Source organism: Chinchilla lanigera, unplaced genomic scaffold, assembly GCF_000276665.1.
Source record: "Chinchilla lanigera isolate Chin_1 unplaced genomic scaffold, ChiLan1.0 scaffold00140, whole genome shotgun sequence".
NCBI lineage: Eukaryota > Metazoa > Chordata > Mammalia > Rodentia > Chinchillidae > Chinchilla > Chinchilla lanigera.
Genome location: NW_004955541.1, coordinates 1,809,261 through 1,831,462, shown reverse-complemented (window position 1 = coordinate 1,831,462; position 22,202 = coordinate 1,809,261). Strand labels below are relative to the sequence as shown.

The following is a 22,202-nucleotide window of genomic DNA, read 5'->3' as shown; positions in this document are numbered from 1 at the left end:
TAATGCACGTGTAATTAATAACAACGTATTTTGACTGTTACCGCGGCACTCAGCTGTCTATGCAGGAAAATTGCAAGTTCAAGCCCAGCTTGGGAAACTTAATAGCTTAGTGAGACCCTGTCTAAAAATGAAAAGGACTGGGCTTGTAGCTCAGTGTGAAGGCCCCGGAGTTCAGTCCTCAGAACTACAAAGGAAAATAAAGTAAAACCACAAACACACATAAGTACACACGGCATGACTGAAAAATACAGTGAATGTTTAAAAATTTTAAAGAGTGCACTGCAGTGCAGACACATTGCCACTGATCTCCCTCACACCCCTCCCCCTGGCTTTGGACACGCTCAGCCATTATTCTGCCTCTCTGAAGCAGCTGTGGAAGTCCTCTGGGTCTTACAGAGTGTGATCAGAAATTCAGGGAATGCTGCTGCCAAGTGCCGCGCAGCGGAAGGCTCGTGAAACCGGCTCCCAGGTCCTGCGCCCGAGATTCCGGTTCTTCCCAAAGCCAGAGTGGCCGTGACGGGGCTGTGTGAGGAGAGGATTCAGGACATTGAGGCAGCCAGGACAGTGCAGCAAGGACTCAAGAGGACTTTCAGAACGTGTGTGTGTGTGTGTGTGTGTGTGTGTGTGTGTAAAACAATTGATGGAAAACATAAAACGAAAGAACGGTTCATTCTGCAGAGCTCTGCAGGGGTGACGGTGCAGGGACAGGGCTCTGTGACCGTGACCCTGACGGGGCGGGCAGGGCCCAGTGCCACGCGGTTCTTGCTCAGGTTTGGAGGACGCTTCTATGGGCTGTGTGCCCTGCTCCTGCCCCGGCAGGTGGCCTGCCGACAATCCTTTTCACTCAGGCGTGGGAAGAACGGACTCAGGTCACTTGTTCCAGTTCAGGATGCTGCTGTGCAGTGGTTGGGAGCTCTTTGTGACACGGAGCAGCAGCAGGCGTGGGGGCCGTCCACAGCCATCACCGTGTGTGGTGTTGGCCCTGTGATGTGGCTGGCCCCCCGGCGTGTGTGGGGCACACTAGATTTCTAGGATTTGGGCTTCAGAGCAAAGCTACTCAGTGCAGGTGGCCCCACCACGTAGCGCAGGCTGGCCTTGAATGTGCAGGCTTCCGCCTCAGCCTCCCGAGTGCTGGGATTACAGGTGTGTGCCACCGCGCCTGGCTGTTTTCTTCTTGTGGTGCTGGGCTGGAGCCCAGGGCCTTGCCCGTGCGAGGCCAGCACTCTGCTGCTGAGCCTCTGCCTCGCCCTACCTGTCTGGGTTTGCTGGGTACGGTGTGGCCCCTGGGACATCCGAGTTACACCTGAGGCACACGTTATTTTTGTGGACAGCTCTGGTCTAGACGCAGGCTCGGCCACTGGATGGGGCTGTGCCCAGTCTTCATGATGCCCTCTGTGCACCCAGGTCTCTGTCTTCATACGCCAGTGTCTGCCAAGTGGGCTCAAGTGTGCTGCCACCCTGGGCCACCCTCATCGAGCTCTGTGGTCAAGGACCCGCCTTGCTGGCCGGGATGCGGCCCTTGGGACTGGTGTCTATAGGAGGGCAGGAGCGTGCGGGAGACGCAGGATGCCGAGGGCCCCCAGGAGTTTTGTTCAGGATCAGCTCCTTGTCTCCAGCCTCTGCCTGTCTGCAGCTGGGACTAGCTGTGGGTTCTGCCGGGATCCTCCGGTGCCCAGAGCGTCAGGGCTGGTGGCCTCTGCCCAGGCAAGGCCTCTGGGGGTACTTCCAGAAGCGACACGCGAGGGCTAGCGCTTGGAGTTCTGTCACCAGGCTGCACCGTGGCCATACTGCCGGCGCCCGAGGAGGGAGCGCAGATCACTGGCCTTGTGGGGCCTCGGTTTCCCTCTTTGCCTTAAGGGTCACTGTCAGGATTTGCTGGCCTGGTGCTGCCCTTGGGGTGGTCCGGGGAGGGCACCTCGGAGCCCAGGACCCCACTGCCCCTGTCACTCCATGTGCTCACCGCTGAGGGCGCATTGTGACCGGCCTCAGGTTTGGGTCCTTGGCCAGCTGCCCCTTGCGGCCTTCTGTGGGAGATCACACCGCCGCGCTCAGCTCCTGCTTCTGCACGTGAGGCTGGCGTCTTCTGGCTGGCGGCAGCGTGAGGTGCGGCAGGCCCTGCACAGGGAGCGCTGGTGTTGGTGCTGGCGGTGGCCGTATGGTGGCCGACATGTGCACTGTGGGTTGGGACGGTTCGGGCTCTTCGTCCCTTGCCCAGGTGAGACCTGAGCGAGCTGAGTCTTGGGTTGGTGGGACCTATGGATGTGGTTGGGGTGGAGCAGTGGTGAAGGAGCCACCGAGGCTGAAGCAGGCTGTGCTGTCCTGCCACGGACCCTTCCCAGCTTTGTGGCTGAGTGGTGCAGAGCCGGCAGTGCTGAGACGCACTGGGGCTGATTTGGCCCCAGGGCCACCTGGACCCCGGACCCCAGACCCCGGACCCCTGGTTTCCGTAGGAACCAGGCATCCTGTGCAAACAGCTGGACTTCTGCCCCCCTTCTTAACCTGGGACCAGACTGCTGGGTTCTGTTTGTGTGGGAGACTGAGGCCGTGTGGGTCATCGCCTCACTCAGGGCGGAACTGGTGAGGATAGAAAAGTGGCTGCGCTGGTGGCTAAGAGCGAAGCTGCAGGGGAAGCCGGGACCAGACCTGCCACCCGGCCGAGGCTTCTGCCCACGCCGCCTGTCCCCCTTCCCGCACCACAGGTCTGTCTGTCCCGCCTTTTATGATGTCTAACCTTGCACACGTGTCTCTGTTGCAGAGTACGGCGTCTGTGAGAACTTGAGGAAGCTGGAGATCACGGGTGTGTCCTGCCGGGACGTCTATGCCAAGCGTGAGTTCATCTCGTTGCCATCCTTGCTGGCTTTGTCGTGAGAGCCGAGCCTCCGGTGCATTATGGGCTGATGATGGGGTGCTGTGGTGTTTGCTTGGACGCCAGTTACAGCCCCAGCTGTGTTCCACGCGCAGTGCGGGGGCTGCAGCACGGAGTGGGGTGCGGCTCTGCCTTCTCCCGGGCTGGTCATCAACCTCATTTTTCAGTCCATCTCGGTTAAAGGCATTCTTTTGTATGGCATGAAGAATTTTAGTATTTATTTTATCTTTAGTTTTTGTGGGTGCTGGGGACCCGGCCTAGGGCCTTGTGCATGCTAGACAAGCACTGACCCCTGGTCTACACCTCCAGCCCTTACATTTTGTGTTTTGTTTTGTGTTTTTTTTGAGACAGGGTCTTGCTATGCAGTTCATGCTGCCCTTGAACTCTCAGGAATCTTCCTGCCTCAGCCTCCCAAGTGCTGGACTGCAGGCATGGGCCATCATACCCAGTTTGCATTTTGTTTTTAACTGACTCATAGTAACTGTGCATATTCACGGGGAACATTGTGACATTTCAGCACATACGTGCAGCGTGTCGATCAGATGAGGGTAGTTAGCGTGTCTGTCACCTCTAGCATCTGGGAGTGTTGAAAACCCTCTCCACTGTTTTGGAACATGCAGTGAACTCTCAGCACGTTGGGGGTCATTCATGCTCCAGCTGCAGCCTGCCCCCACCTTCAAGGACCCGTAGGTCTCAGCCTCCGGGGCTGTGTGGGAGCCCACGCTGGCGATTCCAGAGCCGCGTTTCCCTGCGGACAGCCAGCCAAGAGAAACCCAGAGCCCGGCAGCTCCCGAGGACTCCCTCAGCCCTCAGGCCGCCCTGCAGTGCCTCACTTCCTCCTGTAGCTCTGTTGTCCTTCGTGTTTTCTTTAAGCAGGCTGAGCCCCCAAGCCCCCTGCTGCTTGTTCCCCAAGTCACCCCGGCATTCACATGCTCAGGCCCCCTCTGCCCCGCCTGCCTTCCCATTTGGCCCCTCACCGCCGGCCCCGTCTGGTCCTCCCTCTGGGAGGTCAGCAGGCTCCTCCTCCTGGCTGCTGTCAGGGTTGTTAGGCGTCTGCCCCACGTCACAGCGGAGCACTGCGGGACAGGTCTGAGTTCTAAGCACTGCGGTCACATCCGGCAGGGCACAGCTGGGCGCTCCTGCCTTCCTGGGGTAGCGGTGTGGGGATGGCCGGGACACCTGTGGCCCCAGGCCGAGCAGCGCTGACGGGCAAGGGAGGCCAGCAGGGACTTCCTCTTTCTGCTCCGCCCAGGCCTTCAGGACCTGCGTAATGCAGTGATTCCTGCGTTCTGTTCCTGGCCCAGCACGTTGGGTTTCACCTGTATCTTGTAGGAACTCTGTGCCTGGGCGTTTGCTCTGAAACCCTTCTCTAGGAGAAAACTCTGAGCTGTGAGGACAGATAGGCCGATGGAGATGACCAGCCTTTGCTGCTGTGTAGGGGCCCAGTGGCCTGGCCTGCTGCAGTGCCAGGCCTGACTGGAGCTAGGAGGCTGGGAATGGTCCTGACTCAGGAGCCCTGGGCTGCTCTGGCGGGAGGTCCGAGTGGGGCAGGGTTGCCCTAGGCTGCCGCAGGGCCCCCTACCCCCTGCTCTACCTGAGGGCCCAGTGAGCCTCAGCCCGGCACCTGAGGGTGCTCACAGGCCCCTGGGGGAGTGCAGCAGCCCGGAGAGGTCTCCTGAGCTTGCAGGCTGTCAAGAGTTTCCGGGGGAGCCCTCCCGTCTTGTGTGTTCTGCCAGGCAGCTCTGCTGGTTTGGGCGCACATTGCGGGGGTTTGCGTGGCCAGGAGGGGGTGGTGTCCCGCGGTGCACGTCACAGTGAGGAGGAGGCGCCGCCCTCAGCCCTTACCCGCTGTGTCTGTTCAGGTATAAATCCGCGCGTGAAGTCCGGGCGCTTCATGAGAATCCTTCCTGACTACGAGCACATGGAGTACAGGGACGTGTACACCTGCCGTACGTACCCCGCTGCTTCGGCTACGGGTAGCACGGCTGCGGTGCATGGGGGGCCTGGGCCTCACACACTGACCGCTTCCGCCCGATGGCTAGCTTGGAGCTTCCACCGCCCTTCCTGTGCTGCAGCGTGGCTCATGGTGTGCGGTGACAATGACCACTCTGAGGGCAACCCGGGCAGCTGTTTCCAGTTCCCACAGCAGCTCTGGGGTCTTGGCAGCGCTGGTGGAGGTCATTCTGGCAATGAAGGGTGTTCGTGAAGGGTGTTCCTAGGCCAGGCGTGGTGGCGCACACCTGTAATCCCAGCGCTCGGGAGGCTGAGGTAGGAAGATCGTTGTGAGTTCAAGACCAGCCTGGGCTACAAAGTGAGCTCAAGGCCAGCCTGAACTGCATAGTGAGACCCTGTCTCAAAAAGACAAAAAAAAATATGAAGGGTGTTCCTGCCAAAGGTCAGGCAGGCCGGAGAGCAGAGGGCAGAAGGCAAGCTTCTCAGCTTCTTGGTCCTGTCTGAGGAGCACATGCGAGTTTAAGAGAAATCATGTGCACACACAGCCAAACACAGGCAGCTACAGGGGACCCTGTAGGATGGAACCCTCTTCTGACTGAGCTGGAGTTACAGCAAATTAAGGCCCTTCCCAGTTTTTGTTAGCTCAGTGGTGAGGTGGAGAGAGTGGATCTCGGTTGTCAAGAAAGACACGGACAACGCCCAGCTCGCACTAAGAGCCAAATTCAGTTTCCAGGAGCACTGGAGCCCTCCTGCTCGACCCAGCCCACCCGGTGCCCACAGTCCAGCCATGCTGCTTGAGCAGATGCCCTGGTGAGCTTTGGACGTGCCCAGTTTCTAGCTGGGCATGGTGGCACACACCTGTAATCCCAGCTCCTTGTGAGGCTGAGGCAGGAAGGTAGCAAGTCTGGCAGGGTGTGGGCAGTTTGGAGGTTGAGTGCTGCTCTCCACACCTGGGAGGAGACGGCCTCTCCAGAATGTCCTCTCCTGGCCCGCCAGGCCCTTCCTGCTCAGTGCCTCCCCGAGCCCTGTGGGGGAGCACGTCTGGCATGATGAGAACTGACGGGAACGGGGGATCCCGCTGTGCCACTGGGAACGGCCAGGCCGTGAGGCCCAGGTGGACAAGCAGCAGGAGCCTTCTGTGTGCCATCCCTGCCTCTGGATGGATGGGCAGTGGTGCCCATCTCCGCCCCTCAGTTCTTCTGGGACAACAGCCGCCCCAGGGGTGATGGTGTGGAGCTGCAGTGGAATTTTAGCGCATCGTCAGGGAGTCCTGGCCACTGAAACGTAGAAGTCCCTGAGTTGTGCAGGGTGCATTCTTGTCTGCAGGAACAAGGGAGAGGGGTGGCTGGGTCTTAATGAAGCACAGGAGGAGGCGCCTGTGTGCAAGTCCGCCCACACTGCGGGTCACTGCACCTGCTGCAGCCTGGTGGGACTGGAGACCTTGCGGCTCCCAAGGCTTTGGTGCAGTTTTAAAAACGCACTGCAGGACACTTGGGAGGTTGAGAAAATCTCAGGAGAATCCCCAGTGGGTTCTGCTTCCCCGGACACAGCCAGCCAGGACTGGCTGTGGGCCTCCTAGTCTCCAGGCTCATGTTCACGTGAGAAAGGACAGAACAGCCGCAGCCAAAGACTCGATGTGGAGCGTGGTCAGGGGAAGCAGGCTGGCGCCGTGCAAGCTGGGGTGACCTCTGGGGCAGCGCCGGGACCCCGGTCAGCTGTTCTGGGTGCTGCGTGGATTTCTCCTGTGGCTTGTGTCAGTGGTTGGTTTTCCTGGTGATGGCACCGGTGGGGTGTGAGAGCTTTACAGAGAAGCAGGCTGTGCTTGTGACAGCCACCTTGTGTGTGTGGACGGCGACTGCAAGAGCGTTTCAAACTTGAAATCCCTCGGTGGATGACCGAGCACTAGGTCTCCACGCGTCCCGTAGCCATGCTCCACACTGCCTCGAGAGCCGCCAGCCCCGCCTGTGGTGAGCAGGGCCCCGGCAGGCAGCACACACATGGAGCCTCCATCCACTGCAGTTTTGCTTGAGTGAAGTGGGGGCCACCCTTGGGCGATGCTTCGGTTATTGACCGTCTTCAGCACGTAAACTGGATTCTGCCCAGCCAACTGCTTTTGCCAGTGTGCTGGAGGGTCACGCCGGCTCTCTCGGTGAGTGTTGCAGACAGAGCGAGTGGTGGACCTGGGACAGGTGCCTGCTGGCTCCAGGTTGGGGGTCCCCGGCTGGTTCGGAGGGTGGCTCTGTCTCGGGGCTGGGTGTGCCCCAGAGGGGAAGGCACACAGATCTGGTGGTGACCTCGGTGGCTGCAGGCCAGCTGTTGGGACTTCTTGTTGCTGCCTTGGAGTGCAGCACCAGTTGGGTCCTGAGGCAGGACAAGTGTCCCCCATAGGCGTGTGGCGAGGGCAGTCCGCTCCTCAGCTCGCAGGCTGGTTTCTTCCCAGCCTGCTCCTCCCCAAGTCGAGTACTCTGCTGCTTGTTACGTCAGTTGGATGTGACGGGGATGGGCTTCCTGCTCATGGATTATTTGTAATTGAATGCACCGTCAGATGGAGTTAAAATTCACCTGTGAAAGACATTTTCCTCATCATAGCATGTGGTCATCAGTTTATGTGACGCGCATTTTTAAAAAATAATGCTGAGATGCAGTTTCTTTAACTGCCATTTTCAACTGTAAACGGCAACAAAACGTTACAGTTCTCTTTTTATGTCCTTAACAGCAAACTCTTCTTCCGTTTCCCATTGACAGGTGCTGGTGGGAGGGCTGCTCTCTGGGGAGTGAGCGGCCGGTGCCCTCACCGCTCTGGACCCTGACACGGGCGTGGCGAGCGTCGTCCCTGTGCCCAGTGGGGGGTGCTCACAGAAGTGGCCAGTGCAGCCGCACTTCACACCTGGTGCGCTTGTCCACTGCAGCGGCAGCGAGTTCCAGCCAGATGCCTGGCCTCGTGTCTTTGAACCACTGTGTTTGCTTGTGGGACAGCCTTGGTTTTTGAGGGATTCTTTCTGGTTTGACTGAACTTTTTAAAGCAGGCTTCACACCATGCCTGTCAGGAAGCCGTGTCCCTCCTGGTCAGTGTGCTCTTGGCCATGGCACACCACGCTGGCAGGGGCTTCCCAGGTGGTGGGCTAGCCAGCCTCAGGCACAAGGCTTCCTGATTCTTAACGCCTGTGTGGGGCTCCCATTGGCCTGGCAGCCAGGTGGCTTGCGGGTTCTGTTTGAGGCTGTGTTTTTATTTTTAATGCTGCTTTTCAGGAAGACAGGGACTCTGGTTTTGGAATTAGCACAGGTGATTGGTGTGTCCTTTTCACGGGCTTTCTAGAGACTCTGACATCATGATGAGTTTTGCAAAGAACCAGACGTTGCTGGCAGTGAAGTTGAGGGGCACGGAGAGGGAGGAGAGTCATGCTGTCTCGTGTGGTTTTTCCAGTGCTTTATGAAAGAATTACACTGTGCACACCCATTACCCCTTGCGTTCTGCTGTAAGCACTCTGCCATGCTTTTCGTCATGTGGCTGTCCGTCTGTCCATCCATCCCGCCCATCCTTCATCATCCCTCTGCTGACTCACATTGTGTCACAAGTCACAGACATCGTCAGGGTGTTTCACGCTGGCCGCTTCTGCGAGCATCGCGTTGTCTGGGGTTCAGCGTGTATTCATGGCGTGGGACCCTGCGTGTTAACAGCAGTGAACCCACGGGTGTGTGGCTGTGGGGAATGAGGATCCGATAAGGGGACCCTGCATGGGTTGGATGGCTGGCATCCTGCGTCCTTCTGAACCCTCCTGAGTGACAGTGCTGGGCTGGGCCTGGGGTGGTAGGCTGTGTCCCTGAGCTGTGTGCACCCCCAAAGGTTGGATTCCTTCCCTTCCCTTCCCCCAGACAAGGCAGTGACCTTCTGGCTCTGCCTTTCCCCATGCCCTTCCTGGCCTGCCGAGTGGACCGCCCTTCTTGCCCTCTGCTGCAGTCAGTGTGCAGAAACCAGGCGTGGCTCCCGCAGTCCGCAGAGACCCCAGCTCTGCAGCGGGCAGGCAGGCTTCTTGCGAGCGGCTGTGCCCTGGGGCTGTGCCCCTGCGTCATCGCTCAGTATGCATGCGGACTTTGTGGGTGGGGTGACCAGTGCCTACTGCACCGTGACTCTGCGGGACATGACCGTCATCTCCGTCCCCATCCTTCCCTGCAGCACTCCTGGGCTTAGGGCTTGGGGGTGGGTGGACACCGCCCTCCTCTGGGCTCCTTCCCTCCCTGTGGGTCTGAGTGGATGCCCATCCCCTCTCCTCACAGTGCTTCATCGATACCGACATATTCTGGGATTGTGGCAGCCAGACATCGGGCCGTACGGAGGGCTCCTGAACGTGGTGGTGAGTTGGGGAGACCTGTGTGGGGCAGGAACTGCGGTGCCTTTTCTGCAGGGCACAACCCCCCAGTTCCTACGTGACAGCGGGGAGAATTCAGAACTTCCCGTCATGTGACTTCAGTGGCCAGGCTTTATTTGTATGTTCCTCTGCAGACTTTGCCCTGTGTCCCCGGGCTTTGGGAGGGCGGGGTGGCTCTGGGTCCTCACACCTGGGTCCCCTAGGCCACCAGCCTTCGTGCTCATACCCCCAGGACCTGGGCTCGGGATGCTGTCAGCTGTGGCTCCAGATTGGCGTCAGTGAGCCGAGGGAGGTGGAAGGTGATGCGTGGCTTTTACCTGTCTCCCTGCAGGTGGACGGCCTGTTCATCATCGGTTGGATGTACCTGCCGCCCCACGACCCTCACGTGGATGACCCCATGCGATTCAAGCCTTTGTTTCGAATCCACCTGATGGAGCGGAAGTCGGCCACAGTGGAGTGTATGTACGGCCACAAGGGGCCCCACAATGGCCACATCCAGGTGCGTTTCCCTGAGACACCGCAGGGTATGCGGGCGAGGGGTGGCTCCTTCTGGTCACCACAGTCCCCTGCCGTCCTGGGCAGGGGCTAGCCGAGTGTGCTGGGGCATTCTCCGCTGCAGGCCCACTCTGTACAGACTGGCGAGGCCTGCCGGCCGGTTCTGAGCGCCTCCTCGGACAGCCTGGTGGAGCCGTCTTGGGTGTGTGAGGGTACGGATGGGCGGTGCCTAACCTGCTGCTCCCCCTGTGCCTTTCCCCCCACCGTGGCACGCAGGTAGTGAAGAAGGACGAGTTCTCCACCAAGTGCAACCAGACGGACCACCACCGGATGGCGGGCGGGCGGCAGGAGGTGAGCCCGCCCCGGGGCGCGGCCTGTGGGTGGTGGTTGTTCCACAGAGCGCTGGGGCGGCCTCTGGCAGGTGGACAGTAGACCTGTGACGCCGCCTGGTTTCTGATTGCTGCTGTGTGAGCAGCTCCGCTCCAGTCACATGGCTCAGCTCCTGCCCTCAGAAAACAGCCCCACAGACTTGTGGAGACAGTGTCTGTGGGTGCGCACCCGGGGCCCCTCAGAGCGAGCTGCACGAGGCATCTGGAAGCACTCTGTTACCCCGCTGTGCTCTGCCTGGGGGGCGCACCCATCCCCAGGGACAGCCCTGGCTGCTCCCAGGGTGAGGTGCAGGGAGGCCCCTAAGGCTGTGTGCAGGGTCCTGTGTTCTCCCCTCCTGGGCAGACCTCGCGGTCCAGCTTTCTAGACCGTGGCTGTGCGGTGGAAGCCTGGGTGCCCGGTTCCTGTCGGGGAAGTGACTCCACGCTGCTCTCACTCTGGAGAGTTTGGAGGGTGCAAGGCTTACTGCTGTCTCAGCCGCTCCAGGAGGAACCTGGACTTGGCAGGCACAGGGTGCTCCTGCTAGCTTCCGTTTCCCACATTTCTTAAACCAGTTGCTGGTGGTTCTAAAGCCAGAGAACTCGGGGGGCTGAGGTGAACGGTTCATGTGCTTCTTGGAGGCCTTTGAAGGTAAATGATGCCCCAGTTTTCCCGAGTAGGTGGCAGGTGAAGAAGGAAAACAGCAGAGATGGTTTTTCATGGAAACCTTGTAAGTGTAATTGTAATTTTATATAGCTGTGTATAATAGCATATATGTAATTGTGGTAGTTCACATTTAAATGAAAAGTGTAAACAAGAAATTCCTCAGTTGTTGAGACTTTAAAGTATTTTGTATTTCTGGTAATGCTGACTTTGGGGTGGGAAAAGGTTCTTGTAAACCAGGCATGGTGGTAAAGGCCAGTAATCCTGGCTACTTGGGAGCCTGAGGCAGAAGTTTCACGAATTGGAGCCCAGCCCAGGCAACTTTGTGAGAGGTCTCAACTCAAAAAATGAAAAGGCCAGGGGATTAGAGCATGGTGTGAAGGCCCTAGGTGCAATCCCCAGTACTGTTAAACAAAACAAAAACTTCCCGTGTGGCGGCTCTTCCACGTGGGCTCGCTGGTTTTGAGGTGAAGTATTTTCCCTGGTGACATGTAGCACCACGCGCTCCTGGTAGAAACCAGGAACACCTAAAAGCTGTAGTGGAAGCAAGTGCTTTGCTGAGTTTGTCAGTTGGTTGAGATTATTGATGTTTCTCCTGTTACGAGTGAGGCCGAGAATAGTGTCCTGCGTTTCCTGCCCTGCGTTTCCTTGTGAGAAGTGCTGACCCCAGGCCCACCCCAGAGCCCTGGTGCACATGCTGCCTGGGTTTTCTTCATAGGTGCCCTGGAAGGCTGAGCCGTCATCTTCCTCCCCTGGCCCTTCCTGACCAGCCCCTTGTGCAGACTGAAGCCTTTGGAGGTCTGGTGCCTGCCAGGAAGAGCAGAGATGGGGTCTTAGTTCCTTTTCTCCCTGAGACAGATACCCAACACCCACAGCTGAAAGCAAGAGGGGTTCACTTTGCCTGTCAGCCTGTAGTGATTTCAGTCCATCGTCAGTTGGCTGCAAGGCAGGGTGGCATGGCAGCAGGCGTGGCGGAGGAAGGTGCTGGCATGGTGGATAGGAAGCGGAGGGCCAAGGGAGGAGCCGGGGAGATAAACACTTCCGGGTCACACCCTTGGGGACCACCTCTTCTGACCGGAACTCTTCTCTTGAGGGGAAGTCAGTTCCAGCACCCCATGGTCCAGTCACCTTGCAAAGACCCTGCCTGTGAGTGCGTGAGGCTTGGGGTTGTCTAACCCTGACCCTGAGGTGGAGATGGAAGGATAGGGTACGCTGCGGTGTTTCCTGAGCAGCGCCAGGCACCCCCCTCACGCTCACCATCTCCCAGGGCACTGGGAAGATGAAATGAGATGAGGTGAGGGTCACCAAGTGCTTGCGTGGAGGGCAGCCCTGCCAGATGTGAGGTACCCCTGCCAAAGCGGCACACGTGTCATCCCAGCACTAGGGGGCGCTGAGGCAGGAAGGTCACAAATTGGATTCCAGCCTGGGGAATTTAGCAACTTAGCAAGACCCTGTCTCAAAACAGATGAAACAAGGGCTGGGGATGTTGCTCACTGCGAGGGTCTGGGTTTCGTCCCCAGTAGTGGATAAAGTCATTCTGGTCTACGTGTCCAGGCTCTAGATGCCCCCTTCCCCCTTCTATCATTTATTTATTTATTGTCTTTTTGAGGCAGGGTCTCACTGTGCAGTTCAAGTTGACCTTGAGCTCACTTCGTAGCCCAGGCTGGTCTTGAACTCACAGCAATCCTCCTGCCTCTGCCTCCTGAGTGCTGGGATTACAGGTATGTGCCACTATGCCTGGCCCCGCCCCTTTTAGAGACAGGGTCTCAGTATGTATCCTAGGCTGGCCTCAAACTCAAAGTAACCCTCCTGCCTTAGCCTCTGAAGTGCTGGGATCACAGGCATGCATCGCCATGCCTGGCCTTTGGTGTTCCTTTTGAATATATGCTTCCTCCTATGAGAGGATTTGTAGTGGAGGACTTCAGAGACCTCTGTTCTGAGTCATGGTTGGGTATGGCTGGTATTCCTGGTGACTTTGACCTTTCATGCCAGGCAAGTGAGGTTTTCACTGTGCATAGGGCACCCCGGTTGGCACTCACCTGCAGGCAGCTCCGGGTGGCCTCAGAGTCTTCGCTCAGTCCGTTAATTTTCATGTTTGAGTTTTAGACTCTCCCCGCCTAGGTTCAGTCTCTGTAATGGAAGGTTTAATTTTGATGGTCTGATTTGTTACATTCTTTGCCTTTGTGGTGGTTTTCTGTGTTGTGAAAGACTTCGCCCCCAGTTCCCAAAGGTGGTCTCCCCCTCGAAGCAGAGGGCCGGCAGCCTCCCTGAGGCTGCTTTCTGTCTGGTCGTGTGGGTGCAGCCACGCGCTGTGTGGTGAGAGGCAGGGGTCACGGTGTCCTCGTCTCCACGTGGTGTCCAGTTGGCTGAGTGTCGCTGGGTGGAGACTTCCCTTTCCCCGGGGGAGAGCTTGGGCCCCCGGCTTAACCCAGCCGGGTCATCAGGGCTGACCGCTGTCCGTCTGCTGCTCACCACGCTGGCTGCCAGGATGACTGCAAGACAGCAGTGGGGTGACCAGTACACTGACTGCCAATTGGACTGGCGTAAGAGATGCGTGGGGATTAGCAAAGCACACTGCTGGGCGTGTGTGTGGGGATCTGAGGACGCAACCTTGGGCACACCTGGATCTGGCCCTGCTCCCTGGCTCTTCCTGTTGTCTGCTTCCTGCGTGTCGTGAGGGGTGTAGCTATCCTCGTCCACACCCTTCCTCCCTGGTATTCCTGTTTGCATTCAGCTGACCATGGACCAAAGCCTTTGAAACTGTGAGCCAGATCCCTCTCCTCAGTCGTGTGTGCCTGGTCCTTTGTCCCGGTGACGGAAAGCTGACCAACGCCTGCTGCTGCTTCTGTGATGTGGAGGCACCCTCTTTTGGGAGAGTGCAGAATAGGAAGAACTCGTGCCATATGTTTAGCGGGCCACAGGCCCCGAGTTCTGGCCCAGCTGGGCCCTGCCCTTTGTTCCCACGCCTGACTGCCCCGAGGCCGCCTGTGTGCCTCCAGCACTGCCCTGTGACTTTCAGAGCGGAAGTCTTACTTTCCTTGCACTTGGTAATGTTCATTCCTGTCTCAAGCTTTTGGGATGTGTAAAGGAATTTTTAAACATTTCATTCCCCCAGTGTGGCTGGCAGTGCATGAAAACCAAGCTGGTTCCGTCCGCTGACCTTGTGGCTCTCGGTGGTTCAGCCCGTAGTGGCTCCTGCTCTCCTGGCGTGGGGCAGCAACACTTTCAGACAGCTGACAGTGTGGTTTGCTTCTTTTTCTTTGTGAGCTGCTCATGCCAGGGAGTCAGAGCCACCACACCGGGTCAGGCACGCAGAGGTTTGGAAAGACACGTTAATCGTGCCGTCACGTCATCAGACGCTGGGCACACTGAGTGCCGTGTGACTGCAGCGCACGCGAGAGTTCCCGAGCATCTAAGCCCTCGCTCCCACTGCGCAAGTGTGCGATCTGACCGAGCATGGGCCGTGGCCCTGGAGGCCCTGGGCAAGGAGACTGTGCCAGCCTCTTGGGCCATGTGAGGCTGCACTGCTCCTGGCAGCTCCAGGTCGTGGCCATGGCAGGCTTGCAGACAGGGCTTACCCACAAGGGTCCCACTGTGCCCACGCCCTCCCTGGAGCCTGAGCGCCGGGCTCGAGCTGTGCGGTGTGGTGCTGGGTCCCTGTAGCCACCTCCTATCCTCAGTGGGCATGGATGTAACACCCATGACTGCTGCCCAGCCTGGCCAGGGGCCTCCTGGGAATGTGCACCTGCACGCCTGGGAAGGGGTGGCCTGGCCGTTGGCTTCCCAGCGGGTGCGCCTCCCTGCAGCAGGCCCCTTAGGCACAACTGTGCCCACTGATGGACGGGCACGTGGTGTCTGGCAGCAGCCACCTCCTGCTCCTGTCCTGGTGACCATGTGCCCTCTCGGCAGGAGTTCCGGACGTGGCTGCGGGAGGAGTGGGGCCGCACGCTGGAGGACATCTTCCACGAGCACATGCAGGAGCTCATCCTGATGAAATTCATCTACACCAGTCAGTACGAGTGAGTTCGACCTGTCCCATCAAGCCCTTCGCCGTGCATGGGCTCCTCTCTGTGGGGCCTCGGCCAGTGGGGTGTCATCCCCTCCCCTCTCCGAGGCCTCCTTAAGCCCTGGGGGTGCCGTGCTAGGGGCTGAGGGCCCGGTGGCCAGGCCTGCACCCCAGGACTGTGGATGCCTCCTTGGCTGAGTGGAACCCCATATCCGTCTGCCTGTTCCCACAGCAACTGCCTGACCTACCGCCGGATCTACCTCCCGCCCAGCCGCCCTGGCGACCTCATCAAGCCCGGCCTCTTCAAGGGCACCTACGGCAGCCACGGCCTGGAGATCGTGATGCTTAGCTTTCACGGCCACCGCGCCCGGGGCACCAAGATCACGGTGAGTGCTTCTGTGTGGCCGCTGGGCGCCGCTGTGCGGGCCCTGTCTCACTGTACAGTCCCCGGAGTCAGCCTTGCGGGTCACTACAGCCTGCAGCTCTGCCGGGGGGCTTGAAAATGCAGTGGTTAGGCCCCTCCAGCCCTGGTGGTGGGAACCGTCGATCGTAGGGTTCTGGGTTTGCGTGTGCACTGGCTGCAGGCTGAGCTCAGTCCGGCCGCCCAGCAAGGCCTGAGCTCAGTGTGGATGCGTAGGCGGCCCCCACCCAAGCTCCTCCTCGCGAGCGCCTTGAATACGGGCTCCTGCTGGCCCCTGAGAGGTTCCCACTCTGCCTAGGTGATGCATGCAGGCGTGGTGGGGCTCTGTGCCGCTTGGGCAGCTGACCGTCCTAGTGGGACGTGGCTGGAGCCGGGGCTGGGCCTGGTATGGTGTTTCCCGGTCCAGGTTTTGGCTACTTCTCCCCATGAAGCTGCAGGGCTGGGTGTCCCTGTGGCAGGGCTGCTCGGGAGCTGCACTTGCCAGGCACACAAGTCTGGGCTGGCTGTGGGCCAGCTGCCGGCTGCCCTGCTGCCAGACCCTGGCAAGTCCCTGGTTCCCACCCGAGGGTTTGAGCACAGGTGAGCACAGGTGTGAACATGCGTGGCACCCAGAGCCCAGCAGGCTGCCTGGTCGCTGTTGGTGTTGCTCATCGGCACTGCCATTCTATCTTCACAGACCACAGGTGGGGCCACCAAGGGAAGGGCGCCTGAAACTTGATTGTACAGGCATCGCTGCGCGTCCGAGGCAGCGCCAGTGTGTGCTCATGGGGCCGGGCGCGTTTGGCCCGGAGGCTGTGCGGTGCCTCTGGGTGTCTGAGGGCCTCTCACTGTTGCCTGCCTGCTCTGCAGGGTGACCCCAACATCCCCGCTGGGCAGCAGACTGTGGAGATTGACCTGAGGTACCGCATCCCGCTGCCTGACGTTGAGAATCTCCGCAACTTCAACGAGCTCTCACGTATCGTCCTGGAGGTTGGTGAGCAGGTGCGACAGGAGCAGCAGCAGGAGGCTGACGAGGGCCCCGCCCTGGCCCAGGAACAGCCGGCCCGGGAGGCAGAGGCGGTGCCTGCCGAGGACAGCAGGAAGCCTGAAGATGGAGCGGCTGCAGCTGAGCAGGCAGCGCAGTCTGGCAAGGGGCAGCCATTCGTGTTGCCCATGGGCGTGAGCTCCAGGAACGAGGACTACCCCCGCACCTGCCGGATGTGGTGAGGGCCGTGAGGGCGGGGTGGGCCTGAGGCCACAGGGCGTCATTGGCACGGTGCAAGTGCCCTAGCACCTAAGCGGCTGTGCTGGGCCCTGGGCTTCACAGCTGGCTCGGAGCCGTGGCTCCTCCGGATCCCTCATGTGACAGCACAGTGTTACTTCCAAGGCAACTACAGAGTTAGCCAGGTAAAGGCAGACGAGCTGAAACACCCTCAGCTGGGCAGGTGGACAGCGAGGGGCGGGGCCCTTCCCGCGGCAGCTCTGTCTGCAGCTTGTCCCGTTCTCTGTGTGTCCGCCGTCTGCTGGTGCTGGTGCACCCAGACGTGGCCCGTGAGTCCCCTCCACCCTTGCTGCTCCTCCTCCACCCGACTCTGCTAGTTTTCACTTTCCTTGCTGGCACCCTGCCCTCCATGCGGGCTCAGGGCTGGGTGGATGACCTGCCAGAGGCCAGCTGCCCTCCTTCGACGTCGCTCTTGTGCTCCGGCCTCAGCTGCTGCCTTGGGCCCTGCTCCCCTGCTCTGGTTCCCCGGTTCCCTGCACTCTGGGGCTGGCTAAGGTTTGTGGAAATGGAGCGGAATGAAAACCCCAGTTCCTGTGCTACGCTGGCCACGTTTCAGTGCTGACTGGCTGGCTCGCCTGTGGCTGCTGTGTGGGACAGTGGGCACCGTGGCACTGCGGCCCAGTCAGGGCCGTCCATCCGTCTCCTGGAGTCCTGGGCCCTGGCCTCTGCCTTTGTTATCTGTCCCTCTCCTTTTGCCTCTGGGTGGCTGCTATCCCAGGCCTGCAGTGGTTTGTGGGGCATTTCCCAGGAAGGCCTGTGTTACAGCGCAGTGTGCCCATGCCGATCTCAGAGAGGATCTAGGCAGCTGGATGGGGCTTTATGGGGAATATCATTTTCTTTACCAAGGAGGATGGGGCTGACTTTGGATTCTGCAGAGGGAGGCCTGTAAAGAGTGTCCAGTGTGATTCCAGCTGTTGAAAAACTTGAGTGACTGCAAAGGCAAAGAGCCTTGCTATTTCTATAAACACTTCACAACTCACAGGACCCAAGGCCAGTATTGGCAGGTCCCACGCATGCTGTGGCCGCCTGGCTGCCAGGCGCCTCCCTCGTGGGGTGCAGGGTGGTTCTCCAGCCTGGGAGAAAGATGTGCCCGGTCCCCTCCACTGCTTTGCGACCTGTGCAGGGAATACCCGTGGCCTGTTTTCTCTGTGCCAGTGGCCACTGCCTGGCCTGCATGGGCGGGGCATCTCCTTCCCCAGCTGAGAAGCCTCTGAACCAGAGGGCTGTGCTCCCCTCCCCTGTCTTGCAGAGCCTCAGCTGTGGCATCAGTGGGAGCCCCGACCCCTCTTCTGTCAGGGCCATGCAGGTCTCGCAAGAGGGACAGAGCTCTAGTTTAAACTAACCCTGGTCTCAGCTGTCAGTGGGTCTCTGTAAGTGTCAGCTGCAGCCGCCATCTCTCACATGTCTGTGTTGTTCACAGGGGATATAATGATCCCAGAAGTTTAGATCTTCGTTTCCATGGCCTGCTGTGTTCCTGGAGCAGCATTCCCGTGTGCCTGCCCAGGGCTCTTATTGCAGCTGGGGGAGGCGGGAACATGGTGGTCAGCAAGGGCCCAGATCTGAGCAAACCCTGGGCTGTGGCCCATGAGCTCCCCAGGTGGTGCAGATCCCCAGGCCTCTGCCTGCAGGGCGCTGGCCGAGCTGGTCTTCAGTGAAGGGCAACAGGCCTCCAGCTACCCCTGCAGAGACAGGTCCTCTTCGGACGCTGCTGGCATGCACCTGGCACACACAGTAGTGACCAGCCTGGCAAGAAGTGTGCTCCGGGATGCCCTGAGGGCACCTGCCCATGCCCGAGGCCTCCCTCCCCTCATGCTGTCCCTCTTTATCTCCCCAGCTTTTATGGCACAGGCCTCATTGCCGGCCATGGCTTCACCAGCCCCGAGCGTACCCCGGGCGTCTTTGTCTTGTTCGACGAGGACCGCTTCGGGTTCATCTGGCTGGAGCTGAAGTCCTTCAGCCTGTACAGCCGGGTGCAGGCTGCCTTCCGGAATGCAGACGCGCCATCACCGCAGGCCTTCGATGAGATGCTCAAGAACATCCAGTCCCTCACGTCCTGACTGCCATGCCTGCCACGGGCTCGCCCGGTGCCCCGGTCGGGTCGGGCCCTGCCTCTGCGAACGGAAGCAGCATGCACTTGGAAACGCAGCCTTCTTCCTGGAGCGCACCGCCTTGTCAGGCTCCTGGCCCGGCCCCCGAGACACTTTCTGTATCGCGTGTAACGTGTTCCTGTACATAGTTGGTAGCCATGAAGGAAAGAGCTGAGCATGTAAAACAGAGAAGGAAGGAGTGAGTGAGTGAGCAACGTGAATCTGAACTAGAGTGGCGGCTCTGGGCTTGTGGGGACAGAAGCGGGGAGCTGGCCCTGGCGAGTTGGCTGTCTTCCAGCAAAGCAGGACCCTCCTGCAGGGGATTATGGTGCAATAGCCAGGCATCTTCCCCTGAGCAGGTAAAATGAGCATGTGTGAGGAGCCCTGCTCCAGCTGTCCCCCTGGACTCGTGGAACAGAAGCGCCCATGGGCTCTGAGGGCCCAGGAGGTGGTGAGGAAAAGGTCCCGCCTAGGCAGGTGTGGAGAGGACGGTGTGCACAGAACAGAGCTCCTGGGAGTCGGCAGAACCTGAGGCTTGGGGTCAAGACCTTGGATAGAATTCCCAGTTCTCCCATGACTCTCTCAGGGTTCGGGCAGAGGCATCTCACCCTGATCCTTTCCCTGTCAGTGAGATCAGGCTGGCGGTACAGGCAGTAGGGATGTCCCTGCAGACACACACCCGACACCAGTGCGGCTCCCTGGCAGCTGTCTGCACGGCCACGCTTGCGCTTCAGAGCCGAGGCTCCTGACACGACTGCCCCTCGGGGCTGGCTCCTGGTGCGTGCTGTTTTGTGCACACACCCCACCTGCCCGTCTTCTGCACCTGCTCCACACCCAGCTGCCTGGCATTCACGGGGTGCCAGTCTCCGGGGCACAGGGCGGGCCCGATGCTGCTTTCCTCTCGTTGCATAGCGCGCACAGGTGTAGCTCTCCAGTGTGGCCACACAGGTCCCCTGGGAAGCCGTTTGCAGGTGAGAGCACAGCCTTCCAGACAGGGCTGTGTGCACTGCAGAGGCCGGGATTGTTGAGGACCCTGCGGCATGGAGATCTCGAGTGCCACTGTGTCTTCGGGCATCGTGCCCTTGCGGTTAACCCTGCATTTGCAGACCCCCAGCTAAGATCTTCCCAACAGTGCTCTCTGGAAGGACCGACCTCCTGGCGTCTGTCACGCTTTCTGCCCTGTAGCTTGTTCAGCCCTCAGTGGACTTGCGGTGTGCACCTCCCCCTTTTGGTTGCTGGCCCTTGGTGGCTGCTCTGAGCCCTCCTCTGGGCGCTCAGGATTTACCTGCTGGTGAGAGAGCCCCTGGCAGTCACGTGATGCCTCTGCCTAGAGATCAACAGGTGACGTCCTGTGAAATGTTTTCTAATTAATCTCTCCCTAACTGGCCTTAAACAAAAGTTCCACGGTCCTAACTTCTGTTCACTGGCAACTCCGTTCACTCCCAGAGGCAGAGCTGAGCAGCTCGGTGCCAGGGTCCCTGTGTGCACACCGCCCTGGCAGGCGCTGTGAGATGGGTGGAGAGGCAGAGAGGCAGGTGGAGAAGGCGGGCACCCTGTTGGGCAGAGCAGGGTCCATCACCTGCGAGGAGAGACACCCCGGGCTCTCCCTCCGGGGTGCTTCTGGAGGGACCTCCCGCGAGCTTCGAGGGCTTGGCCCCAGTTTCTAGCAGGTTTTGCAGGGTTGAGCCTGACATCTTTGTCACTTCCTTGCCAGATGAGGCAGCCCAAGAACGCTGGTTACCCTGACCACGAAGCTGCAAGGACAGTGGAGACCAAGGACAGTTGGGAGCATAGGGTATGGTTTTGTAAGTTTCACCACTATTGGAAGAAATTCAGGAGAACGCATTTTCTACTCAGAGCCTGCGGCTTGCTCTAAGGGACCTTTCTCCATCGGAGGAATCCCTTCAGCGTTGTACAGAGCACATTGAAGAGAAGTACTTCTGATTAAAAAAAATGCTCAAATCTAAACTGCGCAGCCTGCTTCTAGTGTTTGGGCATTTAAATGGTTTCTACTAATAATTTCCAAAATAACCAAGGCTCTGGTGAGTCCGTGGGGCGGTGTGGGCCTGTCCTACTGTGTGCGAGACCTGGATGCTACCAGGCAGTGCCAGCAGTCCGGAGGGGAGGTCTGGCCGTCTACACAGCCCGGCCCTGCTGGCCGCGAGGGTGCTGCCGTCCCTTGGAGAACGCAGCTTGTTTTTTCCATTCTTGTGTGTCTTTGCCACTTCCTGCAGTTACACGGGGCAGATTCTGTATATGCCAGCTGAACACCAGTGGCCCCCAGCCAAACCCTGCCACTTGCTACAGGTGAGGTTCCAGCACGGCACGTGAAGCCAGGTGTGGGAGTGCGCACCTGTAACCCCAGCACTCTGGGGGGCTGAGACAGGAGGATTGCAAATTTTGAGCCCAGCCTGGGCAGCTGAGTGACTTAGCCTGACCAAGTCTGAAGAAATAAAGAAGGGCTGTGGATGTAGCTCAGTGTGAGGGCTCCGGACTCAGCCTCCTATAGTGAAAAGCAAAAATCCAGATGGCTGACGACGTTGGGTCTTACAGGTTCCGAGGAAGAGCCCTGGTGGTGCAGCTTGGGATCTTGGGGCCCTGTGGTTCCTGCCCGGGGAGGCGGTGGGCCGATGGAGGACGGTCTCTGGGCTTTTCCCGGCCCTCGGCAGTGGTGCCTGCCTCTCTACCATCAGGTCAGCTCCAGGTTCCAGGGTTCTGGGCCTTTCTGTGGGGCTCTGGGGTGATCTTTGAAATGTGCGTGTTGTCCTGATGACCAGGGACTGGAAAGTCACCTGACTACACGTGGGCCACAGCTGGGAGTAGCAGCAGGCTGACGGCAGGATGAGTGGCTGTGTTGTGTCACCCTGGGAGTGTGTCCGGTGACTGACGCATTTGGGGAGGCAGGGCGGGCCCGTGCTGCCGTCCCCGCCCCCATCCTGCTGCAGCTGGGCAGGTGGCCTCATTCCTGGGATCTGTCCTAAGGCTAGTGAGTCTGAACAGGCCTCCTTCTCCATCTACTGCGCTCTGATGGGGACAGTGCTGGGGGTGCCCCGGGGCCATGCGTCCAACCTCCGTGGGCTGAAGCTTGTACTGCAGAGTGGAGCTGAGGTGGGGTCACGGCCGGTCACCTGCCACACGCAGCCTGGCTCCTCTGTGTTCTGCCAACTCGACTCAAGCGCTGTGTGCCCTGCACCTTCCCTTTGTCTCCCTGGAGCGTCTCTTTGTAGTGTGACCTCTAGCGGGCATGCAGGACCTCTGCATAGGACTCTACCCAGCCTGCAATAGGCAAAGAAAAGCCATTTGGATGGTTTGCAGAGCCTCTTGTTCTGGCTTGAAAGCGCCTGTCTCCATCCTCCCTGGGAAGCGGCTGTCCTGTGGGCACCTGTTCTGCCGCCTTGGAAGGAACGATGGCTCACGTGTTTCACGCTTCACCTCGACCTAGTCTGATCCCAGTGTGTCCGCCGTGACGGCCTCTGAGCAGCCACGGCCTGCGTGCCCCGGAGAGTCCCCAGGCCCCGGAGAGGCTCCCGGCTTTCCATCTGTGCTGAACACCACCAGGGAAGCATTTGTGGGGTGTTCTCCTGTAACACCTTGGGAGGTGCAGGTTGGCTAAGATCAGCCCGCGTTAGAGGTGGCAAACAGCAGCTCAGAGAGGTCAAGTAATATGCCCAAGGTCACACAGCCAGGGAGTTTTAAAAAAACATTGCTTGGTTTTGA

The 22,202-nt window shown here is 59.4% G+C and overlaps 1 protein-coding gene across 2 annotated transcripts; it reads left to right on the top strand.

The window, feature by feature from the left end:
• Positions 1-2,728: 2,728 nt before the first annotated feature.
• Positions 2,729-20,453, top strand: Fbxo31 (F-box protein 31). 2 transcript variants are annotated; one of them, XM_005411001.2, is made up of 9 exons: positions 2,729-2,827; positions 4,729-4,815; positions 9,095-9,171; positions 9,518-9,685; positions 9,958-10,032; positions 14,620-14,729; positions 14,949-15,102; positions 15,987-16,339; positions 18,233-20,453. In XM_005411001.2, exons 2-9 carry the CDS (start codon positions 4,761-4,763, stop codon positions 18,453-18,455), a joined length of 1,215 nt encoding a protein of 404 aa, XP_005411058.1. In that variant the 5' UTR covers positions 2,729-2,827; positions 4,729-4,760; the 3' UTR covers positions 18,456-20,453. The 2 variants fall into 2 exon arrangements, with proteins under 2 accessions (XP_005411058.1, XP_013363437.1); XM_013507983.1 differs by lacking the exon at positions 4,729-4,815 and having other exon boundaries at positions 2,739-2,827.
• Positions 20,454-22,202: the final 1,749 nt, after the last annotated feature.